Source organism: Ammospiza caudacuta, chromosome 9 (assembly GCF_027887145.1).
Source record: "Ammospiza caudacuta isolate bAmmCau1 chromosome 9, bAmmCau1.pri, whole genome shotgun sequence".
Lineage (NCBI taxonomy): Eukaryota > Metazoa > Chordata > Aves > Passeriformes > Passerellidae > Ammospiza > Ammospiza caudacuta.
In genome coordinates this window covers 7,891,849-7,907,138 of record NC_080601.1, presented here as the reverse complement: position 1 = coordinate 7,907,138, position 15,290 = coordinate 7,891,849, and the positions used below count along the sequence as shown (strand labels likewise).

At 43.9% G+C, this 15,290-nt stretch overlaps 1 protein-coding gene across 1 annotated transcript in view; it reads left to right on the top strand.

The window, feature by feature from the left end:
- PCDH15 (protocadherin related 15) overlaps positions 1-15,290 on the top strand; it is a 309,038-nt gene that overhangs the window by 268,516 nt on the left and 25,232 nt on the right. Inside the window, exons 29-30 of the mRNA XM_058810078.1 lie at positions 637-725; positions 11,006-11,182. Of these exons, the coding sequence (XP_058666061.1) occupies positions 637-725; positions 11,006-11,182 (266 nt within the window). The remainder of the gene's footprint in view (positions 1-636; positions 726-11,005; positions 11,183-15,290) is intronic.

Below are 15,290 nucleotides of genomic sequence, written 5' to 3'. Positions count from 1 at the left end.
GGAAAACTGAAATTTAATTTTATTCCACCAAAGCACACAAGTATTGAGTGGATTAGAAGCATTTTTCCTCCTTTGTTTTTCTTTTTTATTTAAAGGAAAAAGCTCAGTTGCAAAATGTGCAGTTTTAGGATAGAGGGAGAAGCTAAAACAATTAGAGATTAAAATAAAACCTCTCACTGATCACTTCAACGTAAATGAACAATTTCCTTCCTGATTTTCTAACAAAGTAGCATTGATTTTGTGGAATTAATCCTGTATTTCCATTTCCCTTGGTGCACATTGCATGGGTCCAAGAGAGGATTTTCCTGGCATCCAAACTGCCCAAATGCTCAGAAGTAATTTTGAATACAGCCCGTGAGATTCACTAAGTCAAATCTAAACTAAGAGCAGCTTTTCCTGTTCCCACCTTAAAAATCCGTAATTCTGATGCAGACCTGGAATTACAATTCCAGTTAAATCTTTGATGTTTATGGGCTTTGGCTGCAAGATTTCCCAGCTCTCTTATTTGGAATTAAAAGGGGAGATGTGGATATCAGGGCGTGGTGTGGAGGCAGGAGAGGAATTTTCCCATTGCTGTTGGATGGGGAGGGGGCTCTGCCTGGCAGTGCCAATTGAATTTCCCTCTTTTCCTTCCAGGTCTCTGTGGTCAATCAGTTGGACATGCAAGTGATTGTCTCCAACGTTCCTCCCACCCTCGTGGAGCAAAACAAAGACCAGCTCATTGGGTAATCAATTTATTTCATCTCCAAATATCTGACAATTCCCTGGCTTTGGGATTGGATGGATCAGGGAGTGAGGGAGGTTTTTTATCTGGTCAGACAAAACATGTGTACACTTCTGGCTTTTTGTAACACAGAGACAATTTTCTCTACTTGCTGTCATGGAATTAGTCAATATGGGATAGAAAATGCTGTAGGAAATAGTCTATAACCAATCTTTGTCCTTTTTTTTTGTCATTTCAATCAGCGATGAGTGGCACTTCCCACAGGTCTGGTCCATCCTGCTTGTGGTTGTGCATAGAATTTGAAATACTTTGGGGTTGGTGGTGGAGCCAGTCATTGGAAAAGTCTCTGAGTGCCTCATATCTTCACTGGGCTAGGAAAAATTCCTGATGGATTTGCTCCTGGAGATTTGGGAGATGCTCCCCTTTTCTCCCTCTGTTTTGGGCCAAGTGTGCGTTGGCTCTGAGAAATTTGAACATCAGAACCACCAACAAAGTTGTTCAGGCTGAACTCATGGGGACTGCACTTCCTGAAACCAGGAGTAACTTCCTGAAGGGAGGGATTGCCTACAAATAGGAATAATTTCCTAAAATTTTCCTAAAATAATTTCCTAAGATTTGCCTACAAATAGGAATTATTTCCTAGAACCAGGAATAACTTCTTGAAAGGAAGGATTACCTACAAATACGAATATCTTCCTGAAGGAAGGTATTGCCTATAAATACGAATAATTTCCTAAAAGGAGGGATTGCCTAGAACCAGGAATAACTTCCTAAAAGGAGGGCTTGCCTATAAATAGGAATAACTTCCTAAAAGGAGGCTCTGCTGCTCTTAGGTGGGGTCAAGCTCTTTTCTCAGGTAACAAGTGACAGCAGGAGAGGAAACAGCCTCAGGCTGCACCAGGGGAGGTTTAGATTGGAATTTAGGGAGAATTTCTTCATGGACAGGGTGGTTTCAGCATTGGAAGGGGCTGTCCAGACAAGTGATGAGTCCCCATGCCTGGAAGTGTTCAAAACCATGTGGAATTGGCACATGAGGACGTGGGTTAGTGGTGAGCAGCGTGGTGATGGTTGATGGTTGGACTTGGTGGCCTTGGAGGTCACTTATAACCCAAACTTTTCTGTAATTCTGTATTTCACAGTGAAAAAAGCTTTGGAACGAGCACAAAGTTTAAAAAAATCAGGTTTTGAGTTCTCCAGGTCACCTTGGGAAGTCGTTACCTTCACAAACACCATGGGCAGATCAGTGTAGCTGGAGAATTCCTTTTCTAAGAATAAGTTTTTAAGAACAGCCTTTGCCAGAAGAATTACATCAACTTGTTTTCAAACAGGTCCATTCATTCCGGAAAATATTTGTAGAGAACAAATATCTCAAAAATAATTTTGTAGCTGTGTATAGAGGTCTATTTCACAGTGAAATCTATTTATTTCAGGACTCTCTTCAAATTTCTCATGTTTTCCTCCTAAATTTAAAAGATCACCCTCTCCCTGTTTTTATACAGGTTTAATAATTCGTGCAGCCTATAAAAACAAAATAAGTATTTGTGATTTTTTTTCTGTGTGTGCAACCACAGGCAAAAGGAAAACAAGTTATTTGGAATCTCAGACAAAAGTAGTTTTGCTACTTCAAATAATGCAGTAATTTATAAAAATTTAATGTGTAATTAATTAACAGATAAAAAGACTATCATCAGCTCTGTCTAGTGGGAAGTGTCCCTGCCTGTGGCAGGGGAGTTGGAACAAGATGATCCTTAAGATCCCTTCCCAACATAAACCATTCTGTGGTCTGTAAATTAAATTAGTCACTACACAAGTTACTCAGCTCTTTCTCCTCTCATTTTGGAAAATACTAATCCCTGAAAATAGAACATTTAGCCAACATTGGTGATGGGGAATGTTAGGGAGGGGGGCACATGAGTCATCTGTGGAATTACAGTGACTTTTCACAATAAAATAAATAGTGGTTTAAACAACTTTGGAGGGGAACTTATACCAGGTCCTGTCATTTTCACAAGGAGTTATGAGGTATTAAGAATTACATAATTCAGTTTTTCCAACCTCAGCACAGCCACAGATGGGTGGGAGTTAATGGTCCATACAAAAGGAGCAAAGCAGGGAAGAGGAGATTTAAAGCATCAATATTTGGCTTAGGACTTTTTTGAGGAATACAATAGACTTGTCTTGGCTGACACTTCTGATAGGATCTTTTGCAGTCATTTAGTGTTTTCCTCCAACTGCTTTAATTTCATCAAGCTTTTCATACTCTCATCAGTGTCCCATTTGCCTTTTCTCTTGCCCACTTTAATTATGGCTGTGCAGAGAAGCCCCTTTCTGTCTGCTGCAGGATAGGCAGAGAAAATAGGCTGAAGCTTCTTGGAAAATTCAGTGTGTGCTCCTCTGCTTCAGAAAACTTGGTGGAGACAGATGATGGAGTGTTCTTGAAATATGGAAATTTAGGGGAGTGCTCGTTTGTTGGGCAATGAACAGCATTTCATGGAATCATAGCATATCCTCTGTTGGAAGAAACCCAGAGGCATAATCGAATCTCACTCCTGAAATAAAACAGCCAAAGTGGTTCTCAGAGCATTTAATTCCTTGGTTTTCATATGGTGACCACTTAAAGCTCTGCCTAAAGTCAGATAAGCCAGACTGCCAAGAGAGCTCTGAGCTTCTCCCATCCTGCAGGGAATAGAACTATCTTGGGAAGTAAATTCCTCTGTACACTGCTGTATAGATGAGATATCACATCAATTCCTCTGAACTGGAATAGTGGAGTGGCTTAAAATGAGAGTTTGGATCAAAGATAGAGAGTCAGAGAGTCACAAATGGGCTGAGGCTGCAGGAGCTGAGTGGGCACCTGGTGTCCCCTCCCTGCCCCAGCAGGGCCATCCCAGAGCCCAGGGCACAGCATTGTGTGCAGCCAGCTGTGCCCCAGCCCCAGGGAGGAGAGCCCCCAGGCCGTGTGGGCAATGTGCTCAGGGCTGGGCACTGCCCAGGGCACAAGTTGTGCCTCCTGTGCAGGGCAATTGCTGGGCTCAGGCCCTGCCCGTGGCTCTGGTGCCATCGCTGGGCCCCGGAGCAGAGCCTGGGCCCTGCTCTGCCCCTCCCTGCAGCCAGGCCCAGCCAGGCCTGAGGGCCCCTCTCAGCTGGGGCTCCTCTCCAGGCTGAGCAGCCCCAGCTCCCTCAGCCTGGCCTGGAAGGGCACCCACATGCTCCAGGCCCTTGCTCAGCTCCAGCAGCTCCTGGCCCTGCTGTGCTCAGCACCCGCAGCTGGACACAGCACTGCAGAGGTGCCTCCAGGGCTGCCCCAGGGCCAGCATCCCTCCCTGCCCTGCTGCCAATGCTCTGCTCCTGCTCCTGCTTCTGCCCCTGGGATATCAAGATCCCCAGGTCTTTCTTGTGCAGCTCTCCAGCGTCTCTCCCTGTCTTGGTTTAGAAAGATAGCTGCCTGCTAAGGAAGGCAGGAGCATTCCCCTGAAATGGAGAATGTAAACCCTCCCCACCCCTCCAAATTGCTATAAATTTTAAATTAAGGGGCTCTCAGGCAAAAATATGGGAGCAGGAAATAACAGTTATTTAATAGGGATAGGAAAAAAAAAAGGATAAAATAAACAATGCAGTACACTAGAACAACACTGACAGAGTCAGAACCCAACCTGACACCCTGTGGGCTGTTGGTGACAGTCCAATTGGAAATGTGGCTGCAGCCCTCCTGCAGTGTCAGGAGTGGTTCTGTTGGAGCAAGGGGAATCTGTAGAGAAGGATGTATTCTTCCTCTGAAGATCCAGTGGAAGGAGAGACAGCTGCTGTTCCTCTGGGGAGTCCAGAGGAGAAAGCTGTGCTGGTGTCTCAAAAACCTCTGGATTATATCTGGGTAGCAATGCTTGGCTCCTCCCTCTGGGCGGAGCATCTCCCAATGGGATGTTGTAGTTCTTATCAGACATGCAGTGACATTCAATAGTCTGTTATCAGCAATGTCCCCTCCCAAGGGGGGAGTGATTGTAATCACTCAAAGAGAGAGATAAGGCAAACTGCCCACCTGACAAAGGTAATCTGCCATACAGATGGTAATGGAAAACATCTTGCATTGCAATCTTCAACACTCCCCTCACTTCAACCATGTTTTTCTTAGCCAGTTTTATGCTCTGAAAAGAATGGGGCAGTTCCCCAGGTAAACAAGATCCATGCTGAGCCCTCTAACACAATGCAGAAGTGGCCAGGCAGGCTTTTCCCTGAAAATCCAAATGCAGAATCAAGTGCTGGTTCTTGGAGTTATTGCTGAAGGAGTTTTTAAGGAATATGAATGCTGAACCTTCCAACTTAATGGTTTGCATATCTAAAGCTGACTGCCATCATTCTTCAAAGGAACTCTACTTAATGCACAGAAACTGTGCTGCACTTAAAAGAGATTTTATAAAATACTACAGCAGTAAATACTGCTGTAAATTATAGATCATAATGTACAGCACATGTACATTGTGCATCACATAAGATTTTATGTCTAATCATAGTATATGAGACAATAAATTTTATATCTGGGAGCTGGAACACACACTTCAGGGAAGTGTTTCAGACGTGGATGATTTCCCTGCAGTTGTGGTTTTTTTTCTCCTCAGTCCCCGAACGGGTAAAAAATCAGCTCATCTCAGCTGCAGGGTATAAATCACTCAGTCTTGTTACTTTTCCCACATGAGAAGTCACATTCCCATGCTCACCGTATGATTTTTGCCAGATAATTACTGAATTAAGTCTAATTACAGCTGACTGCACTGTGTGCCTGTTGGGGTGGTGGCAGTGACCTTGCCCTTGAGCCCTCTCCACAGGTGGCACTTGGTTTCCTGCCCTTTTTGAAAGGTTCCTGAGTCACAGGTCCAGCTGTAGCTGCTTTGTCCTTTACCCTTTACTCTCTGACAGGAACATTTTGGGGTCACTTCGCTCCTGCCCCTCCACTCCACCTCCCCTCCCCTTTTTCTCATCACTTTGTCACACTGTAATGTTTCATTCCAGATTAAATTGCAAGCTTCCATTAGGAATAGATTAGATAATAACAGAATTGATTGAGTTAGATAAAATCTGATGAAATAAATATATTAGGGGGACATTTGTCACTAACTGGCTGTCTCCTGTTTCATGTCCAGCCGGTCTGGCTTTGCTGGGAAAATGTGTACACTACTACTGGGTGTAATGTTCACAGAGCCTGTTCCACTCTCTCTCCTGAGCAATCAGGATGATTAATAACTGCAGGCCACCTTTATTAAGTTGGGTAATAGAGACCCCAGCTTCCATAAGCCCAGCTTTTCCACTTGCTGCTGGCCCTGGCAGCTGGGAAGCCGCGGTTCAGCAAGCTCCTGCTCTCCGTAACTCCCGGGGTTGTTGTGCTAATGGAGCTCTCCAAAGCTCTCTAATGCAGTGGATAGAGTTGTAAACTCCTGCTTTCTCTCCTCAGGAATTGCTGACAATTGCAGGAAAAGCCCTTTTGTGCTTAGATCTGGAGATTGTCCTGGGGGTCAGAGGGGAGATGTCTCTGGGTATTATTCATTGGATGAGCGCAATGCTCCTTCTGTAATCGGGACAAATGAGGCTGAAATAAAAAAATTGGAGCGTGTGTAGGGATTTTGGAGGGCAGGATTTTACAGGATGAGCACAAAGAGAAGGAAAGCAACTTCAGCAGTGTGTAAGAAAGCAAATTTCCTTACTGGTGTGCAAACCAATCTGCCTGTAGTGGTGCTGGGGTGACAGTGGGACTTGAATCTTCAAGGCCTTTTCCATCCTTAATTCTCTACTTTTATGGGATTAGGATAAGTGGATATAAAGGCATTGGCTCTGGGTTGTTTTCTAAATACTATTAATAATATTATTATGAAATATTATATATGTTATTCTATTATATATGTTATTATGAAATATTATATATGTTATTCTATTCTATGCATAGGGAATTGTCTCTGTGCTGCTGAACATATGTGTGATAGAAAAATAATGTTTGTGAAAGGCTATTTTATAAAAAAGTGATGTTTTTAGGCTTGGAATAAACCCTAGGCACCACAGGATGAGCAGACCCTTTCCTGAGCTCTATTTATGTTGCAATAAGGAGTCTGGGAGCTGAGGCTCCAGTGTATCCCCCTAAATCTCTCACTGACTGCACCAGAGGGGCTGGAATTGGTCCTTGGCTCTTTGGGGAAGTCCAGTTGAAAATCCAGTGGTTTCATTGACAATTATTAATCCCACAACAACTCCGCACAGGCAGAATTTGGCTGAAGTGGAGCAGAATTGAGGCGTTAATTGAAGCGCTTGAAAAGTCTGCATTGATACTGATGGTGGGGGCTGGATGCTCTCAGCTCTGCATGGTTGCCAAATTTGTGCTTTCAAATACTCAGAATACAAATTTATCATTATTATTGCACCAGGTTATTTTTGGGAAATAGAATTTTGGCCAAAAATTATGCAGGATATTGAATTTTCAACATTACTCACTCCAAGTCTTCGATAATCTGAGTCCTGAAAGAAAGAATATTTGGGGTTAGTATTTTTTCTATTTCTTAAAATATTTTATGTGCTCCAAAAACACAATAGGTTTTTTAATTCCTCAAGAACTTCTTGCTATGATGCCAGGGTGAACCCCTAAATTTAATCCTATATTCTCCAGGATCTTGTCTGGAAGGGGATACAGCAACCTCAGGCGTGGATATAAACACATGGACATGGCACTGAGAGCAGGCTGGGAATGTGATGCTTTTTTCCAAATTTTGGGGTTTGACCTGCTGCTTTCAGGGATGTTCCAGGAAGTACCAGCTCAGAAATGTTCTGAAATCCCCTTTCCAGTACTTACAGGGGATGTGCAAGAAGACTGGAAATGAGATTTTCACAAAAGTGGGAAGTGCCAGGACACAGGGAATGGCTTCCCACTGCCAAGGAATAGATGGGACAGTAATAGATTGGAATAGAGGGCAGGAATAGATGGGAATATTGGGATATTTGGAATAAATCGTTCCCTGGGAGGGTGGGCAGGCCCTGGCAGAGGGTGCCCAGAGCAGCTGTGGCTGCCCCTGGATCCCTGGCAGTGCCCAAGGCCAGGCTGGACAGGGCTTGGAGCAGCCTGGGACAGTGGAAGGTGTCCCTGCTCATGGCAGGAGGTGGAACTGGATGGGATTTAAGGTCACTTCTAACCCAAACCGTTCTGGGACTTCATTAGGCAGAATTCCCCATCCAAGGGACAGCTCAACATTTTTGCCTTTACATTTATTTTGCATCTAAAGATGAGAAAAAATCACCTCAGAATTTTCAGGGACATTTGGGCCTCAGGATCCCTCGATGGCAGAAGAACTCCTCTTTTCCAGTGTCACTGCAGGGAATCGTGAGAGCTGTGCTCATGGGGATGCATTGGGAGGCATTTCCCTCACTGCTGAGCAGCTCCTGTGGACTTGGAGCAGTTGGAAAGGCTCTTTGCCTGTTCTGCTCCTGCTTCCACCCTTTACACGCCACTTGGGACGATGGGGATAACCCTCATGGGATTAACAAGTGGCAGACTAATTTTAAATTGAATTCTGCTGATCAGCACAGCAGAGCTGCGGATGCTGCTGTTACTTGAAAGCAGGAATCTAAAAAAATTGTCTTCTGTGAGTAGCACTGCAAGCAAGTGGCCATTTCCAAAGGAGTTCTAAAACACTACAGTGTTTTTTCAGCATCACAAGTTCAGCTGAAGGATTTTTCAAACAGCTCTAGAGGGAACTGCCCTATTTTTAAGTGAATTCTTTAGCTGCAGCTTTTCAGTCTTCAGTGTGATTTTATTCTCTGTTTTAACCTCAACATGCAATTTGTGTGTTTCAAACTGAACACTGCTGCTATTCTGCTGGACTTTGTGGGGTTTCCTGCAATGTCAGTACAGCCAATGGCTGCAATGTACACATTTCTCAGGAAGTGATATCACAGAATTCCAGACTGGTTTGGATGGGAAGGGACCTTAAAGTCCATCCAGGGCCACCCCATCCCATGGGCAGGGACACCTTCCATTGTCCCAGGCTGTTCCAGCCTGGCCTTGGGCACTGCCAGGGATCCAGGGGCAGCCACAGCTGCTCTGGGCACCCTGTGCCAGGGCCTGCCCACCCTGCCAGGGAACAATTCCTAATTCCCAATATCCCATCCAGCCCTGCCCTCTGGCACTGGGAAGCCATTCCCTGTGTCCTGTCCCTCCATCCCTTTCCCAAATATTCTGTTTGTTCTTCAGTTTTAATGTTTTAGACAAAGATATTCTCAAAGGCAATGAATTCCAGCAGGATGCCAGGAATTAGTGAGGAAAGGGAATCTTGTTACTGATTCTGCCAGAAGTGACCCCACATTATAACTTTCCACCCTGATGGAGCATTTCTGTCTTGGGTGTAATAAGAGTTCTGTACAAGGGAACCGGGACAGGACAAGGGGAAAGGGCCTCAGGCTGGGCCAGGGGAGGCTCAGCTGGGACAGCAGCAGCAATTTCTGCATGCAAAGGGTGCTCAGGCCTTGGCAGGGGCTGCCCAGGGAGCTTTGCAGTGCCCAGCCCTGCAGGTGTCCCAGGCAGGGCTGGAGGTGGCACTCAGTGCTCTGGGCTGGGCACAAGGTGGGCACTGGGCACAGGGGGGATTCTGGCATTCTGTGATTCCATGAAATTCATCTCCTCCTGCAGCAAGAGAAGATGACTAAATGCTAATTATGGAGGCAAGTCCTTTATACATTTGTTCTGCCTGACACCTTGTGCCAAACACCCTTCTGAGAATGGTTGTGGTTTCGTTTTAGCCACTTACACTCCCATCATGTTTAGTGGGGTTTTATGGTAATCTCCATAACCCAGATTGGTCCTGGCAGGTTTTCCCTGGGGGAATTATTGTTGCTGAGGTGTCTGTGACAGGTGCTCACCTTGGCTGCCAGTGCAGAGCATGCCAGAAGCAGAGATAAGCAGAGTTTTCCATATCTGCAAACAACAGGAGAGCTTGTTCAGAGGACACCACTCCACAAGCACTGTTTCAACCAATCTGTATCCCTATTTTCTCTGCAGTAATTCCATATATTCACTCCTCAGGTATGACCTGCCTCTGACATACTTGAATTTTTCAAGATCTTATAAAAAAGCTTAAAAGCTTACAACGGGTTTTGAGGGCCCACTAAATTTCCACACAAAGAGAAGAGATTTTCCTTGGATAAATGCGAATCAGGAGTCTTAAAAAATCAGGAAATCTTGTGTCAGAAGAAAAAACACAACAGTAAAAATGGAACCTCAACACCTGCAGAAGGTTTTGTGTTGAACAAGTGGTACCTTAAAGTCATTTTTTTGTGGGAGATGTGTCTTTCTCCACACCCTGCTGCATCCTTGATGGATCAACAACACATTCCCTGTAGTTCCCTTGCTTTTGCCTCCCAGCTCAGCTATTGCTTTTTGATTTTCTGATCACATTAATTGCCCCAGGAAATTCTATATTTTCTTATAAGTTTAGATGGAATTTTTATGCTTCCAAATGCTCTGGTTTATTTCTCCCTCCTTTTTTTTTGTACAGAGTTGATTATATTTGCATTTATGCCTTTGTTTATAAAATTCTCTGTCAGCTTTGAGTGAACCTTTCTTGATCCCACATTGGAAATCTCATCAACCATTAGCAAGTCTGGTTGTTGCTGGGTTTTTTGTTGATATTGTTGTTACCTCTAAATTCTATCAGCCTTTTTTTTTTCCTTGCTTGTGGAATCCTGATGCAGTTTATTTGATTTTATTTCCTGTGGTAAAAATGTCAGCCCAATATTCCAATTTCCTCCTGCCTGTAAAACCTGGTGCCTTTTGGAGCAGGTATTGCAGCCCCCTCAGAAATGTTGTGTGATATTGGAGGCCTGGATGAAATATCCCACCAAAAATTGCTCAAGTGGTTGTTTCTCTGGGTGAAAATTTATAGAATGCACCCTGTGGAAGGCTGGGATGGAAGTGCTGGAATCATATAACTTAATAAAAGGCTGACAGGGGGATTTTGTGTGAAATATAGGCGGTGATTCCCATGAGCCATTTAAAACTCAACTGGGGTCATAAATACAAAGAGCTGGACTTAAGGACACAATTTCTGAATACCTCTCCAAGCACTGCTGAGTTTTTCTCAGGAGTTCAGCACTTCAGAGGTTATGTGGAGCAGCAATTCCTTTTCAAAAGTGCTCTGAAGGTCAAAATCCTTCTCACCCTATGGGTTTTTCCTATCAGTACCTCATTTGGGCTGGGGTCAGTGGTGAGCGGCCCAAATCCATCACTGCAGCTTTCCAGCTCCCTCTTCCCTTTAGGATTTTGGAACGCTACGTCCAGGACCAGATCCCGGGGGCGACGGTCGTGGTGGAATCCATCGGAGCCCGGAGGTTTGGGGATGGATATTCTGAGGAGGATTACACCAAGTCCGACCTCATGGTCTACGCCATCGACCCACAGACCAACAGAGCCATCATGAGGAATGAACTTTTTAAGTGAGTGTTGGTTTTGTTGATCTCCCTCCGTTTCCATGGATTGTTTGGGAAGCTGTTGGTTTGTTAGAAACTGGTTCAGCATAATAGGAGCAGAAAAATCCATTGAAACAGCTGCTGCATGAATATCTCCTTGGGAATTTGCCACTTCCTACTTCAGTCCAGTGCCTTGGGCTAAATTGCCCCAATCCACATGATTCAGACATTGTCACCATGACATTGTCACCATGACAGCTTGTAATGGGTTTTGTCCACCCCGTGGAGGAGCTTCCAACTCAAATTCCTGCAAGGAATTTCCTTCCTATGCACACAAAGTCCTGTGTGATCTTCAGGCTTTGGTGCTGCAGTGGTGACCTTCAGGCTTCCCACAGTTTCTGTTTGGGTCTGCTTTCCTTTTCTTTTCTTTTCTTTTTTTCTTTTCTTTTCTTTTCTTTTCTTTTCTTTTCTTTTCTTTTCTTTTCTTTTCTTTTCTTTTCTTTTCTTTTCTTTTCTTTTCTTTTCTTTTCTTTTCTTTTCTTTTCTTTTCTTTTCTTTTCTTTTCTTCTTTTTTCTTTTCTTTCTTTTTTCTTTCTTCTCTTCTCTTCTCTTCTCTTCTCTTCTCTTCTCTTCTCTTCTCTTCTCTTCTCTTCTCTTCTCTTCTCTTCTCTTCTCTTCTCTTCTTTTTCTCCCTTCTCTTTTCTCTTTTCTCTTTTCTCTTTTCTCTTTTCTCTTTTCTCTTTTCTCTTTTCTCTTTTTTCTTTCCAGGGGAAGGGAAGGGAAGGGAAGGGAAGGGAAGGGAAGGGAAGGGAAGGGAAGGGAAGGGAAGGGAAGGGAAGGGAAGGGAAGGGAAGGGAAGGGAAGGGAAGGGAAGGGAAGGGAAGGGAAGGGAAGGGAAGGGAAGGGAAGGGAAGGGAAGGGAAGGGGCAGACGTGGTTTGCACCTCGTGTAAAACATAGACTGGGACATGGGCCAGTGCACACCTCCACACAGAAAATCAGGTTCTTCAAAATGCAAATCAAGTTCTTCTTCTAAAGAAAAAAACACCCCCTTTTTGATTGGTTTGTTTTCTTGGGTTTTTTTTTGTTTTCGGTTGTTTATATTATTTTTTTTCACATGTTCCACCTTGGTGTTGATTTTTCTCTTGGTGAGAACCCCCCCAGGCTCTTCCTGCACTGAGCATGTCCTCAGCAGCCTGGCAGGACAAGGCTGCAAACGAGAGCAGGGAAATGAGGTTGGAAAAGGCTGCTTCTCCCAAGCTCCTGGTGGAGTGTAGGTGAACGGCAGCATAGGAGAGTTCTGCAGATATTCAGATTTTGTAGGCTGGGAAAGATCACTGGGAATCAGTCTGAGCAAGTTTGGGAACCAAACTAATTCTGCTTGGAACAGAAATTAATGTCCCAAATTAATTCTGCTTGGAACATATCTGTCAGCAAAGCAATTGCACCAGACAATCCAATCAACTACAACTTGGGGGTTGTTACTGCAGGTTAGTTCCCTGTCAAAAATTAGGCCTTGTGTCTTTTTTTTTAAATTTTTCCAGGATCAGTTTTATTATAACTTTGGGTGCTAAATTTAAGTATCCATTGGTGCTTTTAATTTCTAGGTCTCACCAAGGTCTAGGCTCCTCTTCCCATCATCCTCTGTATTTTTATTCTTGATAAGTTCTGCTCTGGGCTATGTTTTAATTCTTTTAATCACTTGAAGTTTTCTCTGAACTCACTCTAGTCTTCCAGCATCATTTAACTGAAGTAGGAATATAAAAAAATTATATTTTATATTTTAAAATTATATTAAATATAATTAATAGCAATAACATCTTTCAGGGGGTGACAATAGAGCCTCCTTCCTCCTCCTTGCATTTGTTTTTAGGTATCCCCATGGTCATTGGGTCTTTTCAGGCCTCAGTGGTGCTCTGGGTGTTTGTCTGGTCACTAGTCCAGTATTGGTCATTCCCAGAATGGTGTCATTGTGGTCTTTTCCGAGTTTTATCCAAGATTTTGACACCCTTTTCCTCCTCCCTTTGGAAAACTCTCAGTAAATCCACTACTATCAGAATATGAAAATCAGCTTTTATCTGAGCAGGGAGGCAGTTGGTTCTTTGAATTTCAGGAAAAATAAACTTTTCCCTTTGCCGACTCTCTTCATGGTCAGAAAAAATGTCCCTCTTCATTTTGGCACCCTTTGAAAATATTGAAATATCTTTTTAGTGATGTTCAGGTGTCCAGTGAAGTACCCAGAGCAGAATAGAGTTAAGATGGGTTAAAAATCAGATTTTCCAACAGGAAGGGAAGGGGGATTCATTTGAGAAACAACTTCATTAAAATGCTCCCTGTGCCTGCACACTCAGCTTTTTAAGGGCTTTTTTTTCTTCTCTTCAAAAGCTTTTAAATATTTAAATCAGCAAAATCCCAGGGAATGCTTCCCTGACTTTAGGGTAGAGGTGAGTGGCTGCCAGCTCACTGGAGTAAGGAGAGTTTTGCAGCTGGAGTTCCCAAGTTTTCATGGAAAAGTGGGAGAAACTCAGGAGATTTCGGATGCACCCAAATCCACGCAGATTTTAGCATCCTAAAAAGATAAAGATCTCTCCTGGAGTTTGATTTCAGAGGGATGGCTCAGGGTTCTTCCTGCCATGGTCAGAGGACACTTTAGCAATGGTTGTCTCCTCACTGGAAAGGCACAAGTCCCAACCACCCTTCAGCCAGCCAAGAGTCTGCTCTGGATCTGACAGAAAAGGGATCAGGGGGAGAAAAGATCATTTCATAACCTGGATATGATGGGAGAAATGTGAATAAGTCCAAAAGAAACAGAACATCCTGTTTTACTAAAAATTAAATTTTAAAAATTCCTATTTAATTAAAAATTAAATGTTTTACCTAAACATTTAAGTACCAATAAGGAAGATAAATTCCCACAGGTGGTTTTCCAAGTGTTTAACAATTCCATGATGTATCCAGGACCAGCAGCAGAGAATTAGTGACTTCTGCCAGCTTGGATTTTTATACAGCTCACCAAGTGATTGTGTATTGGAAGATTCCTGTGGCTTTTCCAGAATGGGCTTTTTTGGGAACACCTGCTGTGCTCCTGCTTCTAAAGCAGAGTGGAGGCTCTGATTTAAGAGAATTTCTTGTGAACCTGTCACTGTTTGAAAGCAATTATTTGTGAAGGTCGGATGCGAGGGGAATTGAGGATGAAGTGGAACAGCAGGGGGAGAGCTGCAGGGATGCAGGCAGGAGTCAGGGATCCAAACCCAGAGCAGCTGGGGCTGGGACAAGGGGGTGGACACAGCAGCTGAACAGAGTTACAATTGGCACCGTGAGAAGCAAACCCCACTGAACCAAAGCATGAGGCTCCCATGATCCATAATATTAATCCCACAATAATTCCAGGAAAATGTTTGCCTGGAAAACAAAGGCATGATTTAGAAGTCGTGGATGTAGCAGCCAGTGGCAGGAGGTAAAACTCATGTGTTTCTCAAGATATGCAGAATTTTCCCTGTCCTGTACTTTGTAAAACTGATACACAATGAGAGATCTGTATTTTTCCTTCAGATTGTTATGATTGATTACCTAAAGTTTTTATTAGTCAGGGAGAGAGTCATTCAGGTTGGGAAGAATCTCTGAGCTCATCAGCTCCAACACTTAACCCAGCATTTCCAAGCCCTCCACTAAACCATGTCCTCACATCCACACATTTACGGAAGACCTGCAGGGCTGGGCACTGCAAAGTTCCCTGGGCAGCCCCTGCCAAGGCCTGAGCACCCTTTCCATGAAGAAATTGCTGCTGCTGTCCAAGTTGTCCCCCCTGAGCCTCCTCTGCTCCAGGCTGAGCCCCTTCCCAGCTCCCTCAGCCATTCCTCCTCTGATTTTTGCTCCAAATCTGTTTGATTACACCCCAAAAATGTCTCTGTACTTCACTATGTCCTCCCTCTTCCCCAAACCCTAAAAGACTCCGAAGGCACTCAGATAATTTCCCAGACTGAAACGTTCAGCCTCCTTTCCTATCTTATAAAGGGAAGAGGCTTTGATTTATTGGAGCATAAAAACCAGTTGAATGCAGCAAATTCCTCCTGCATAAATTAAGTGGAAAATGTCCCCTGTTAAAAAGAGAACTGTGTGAAGCTCCTGCACAACGT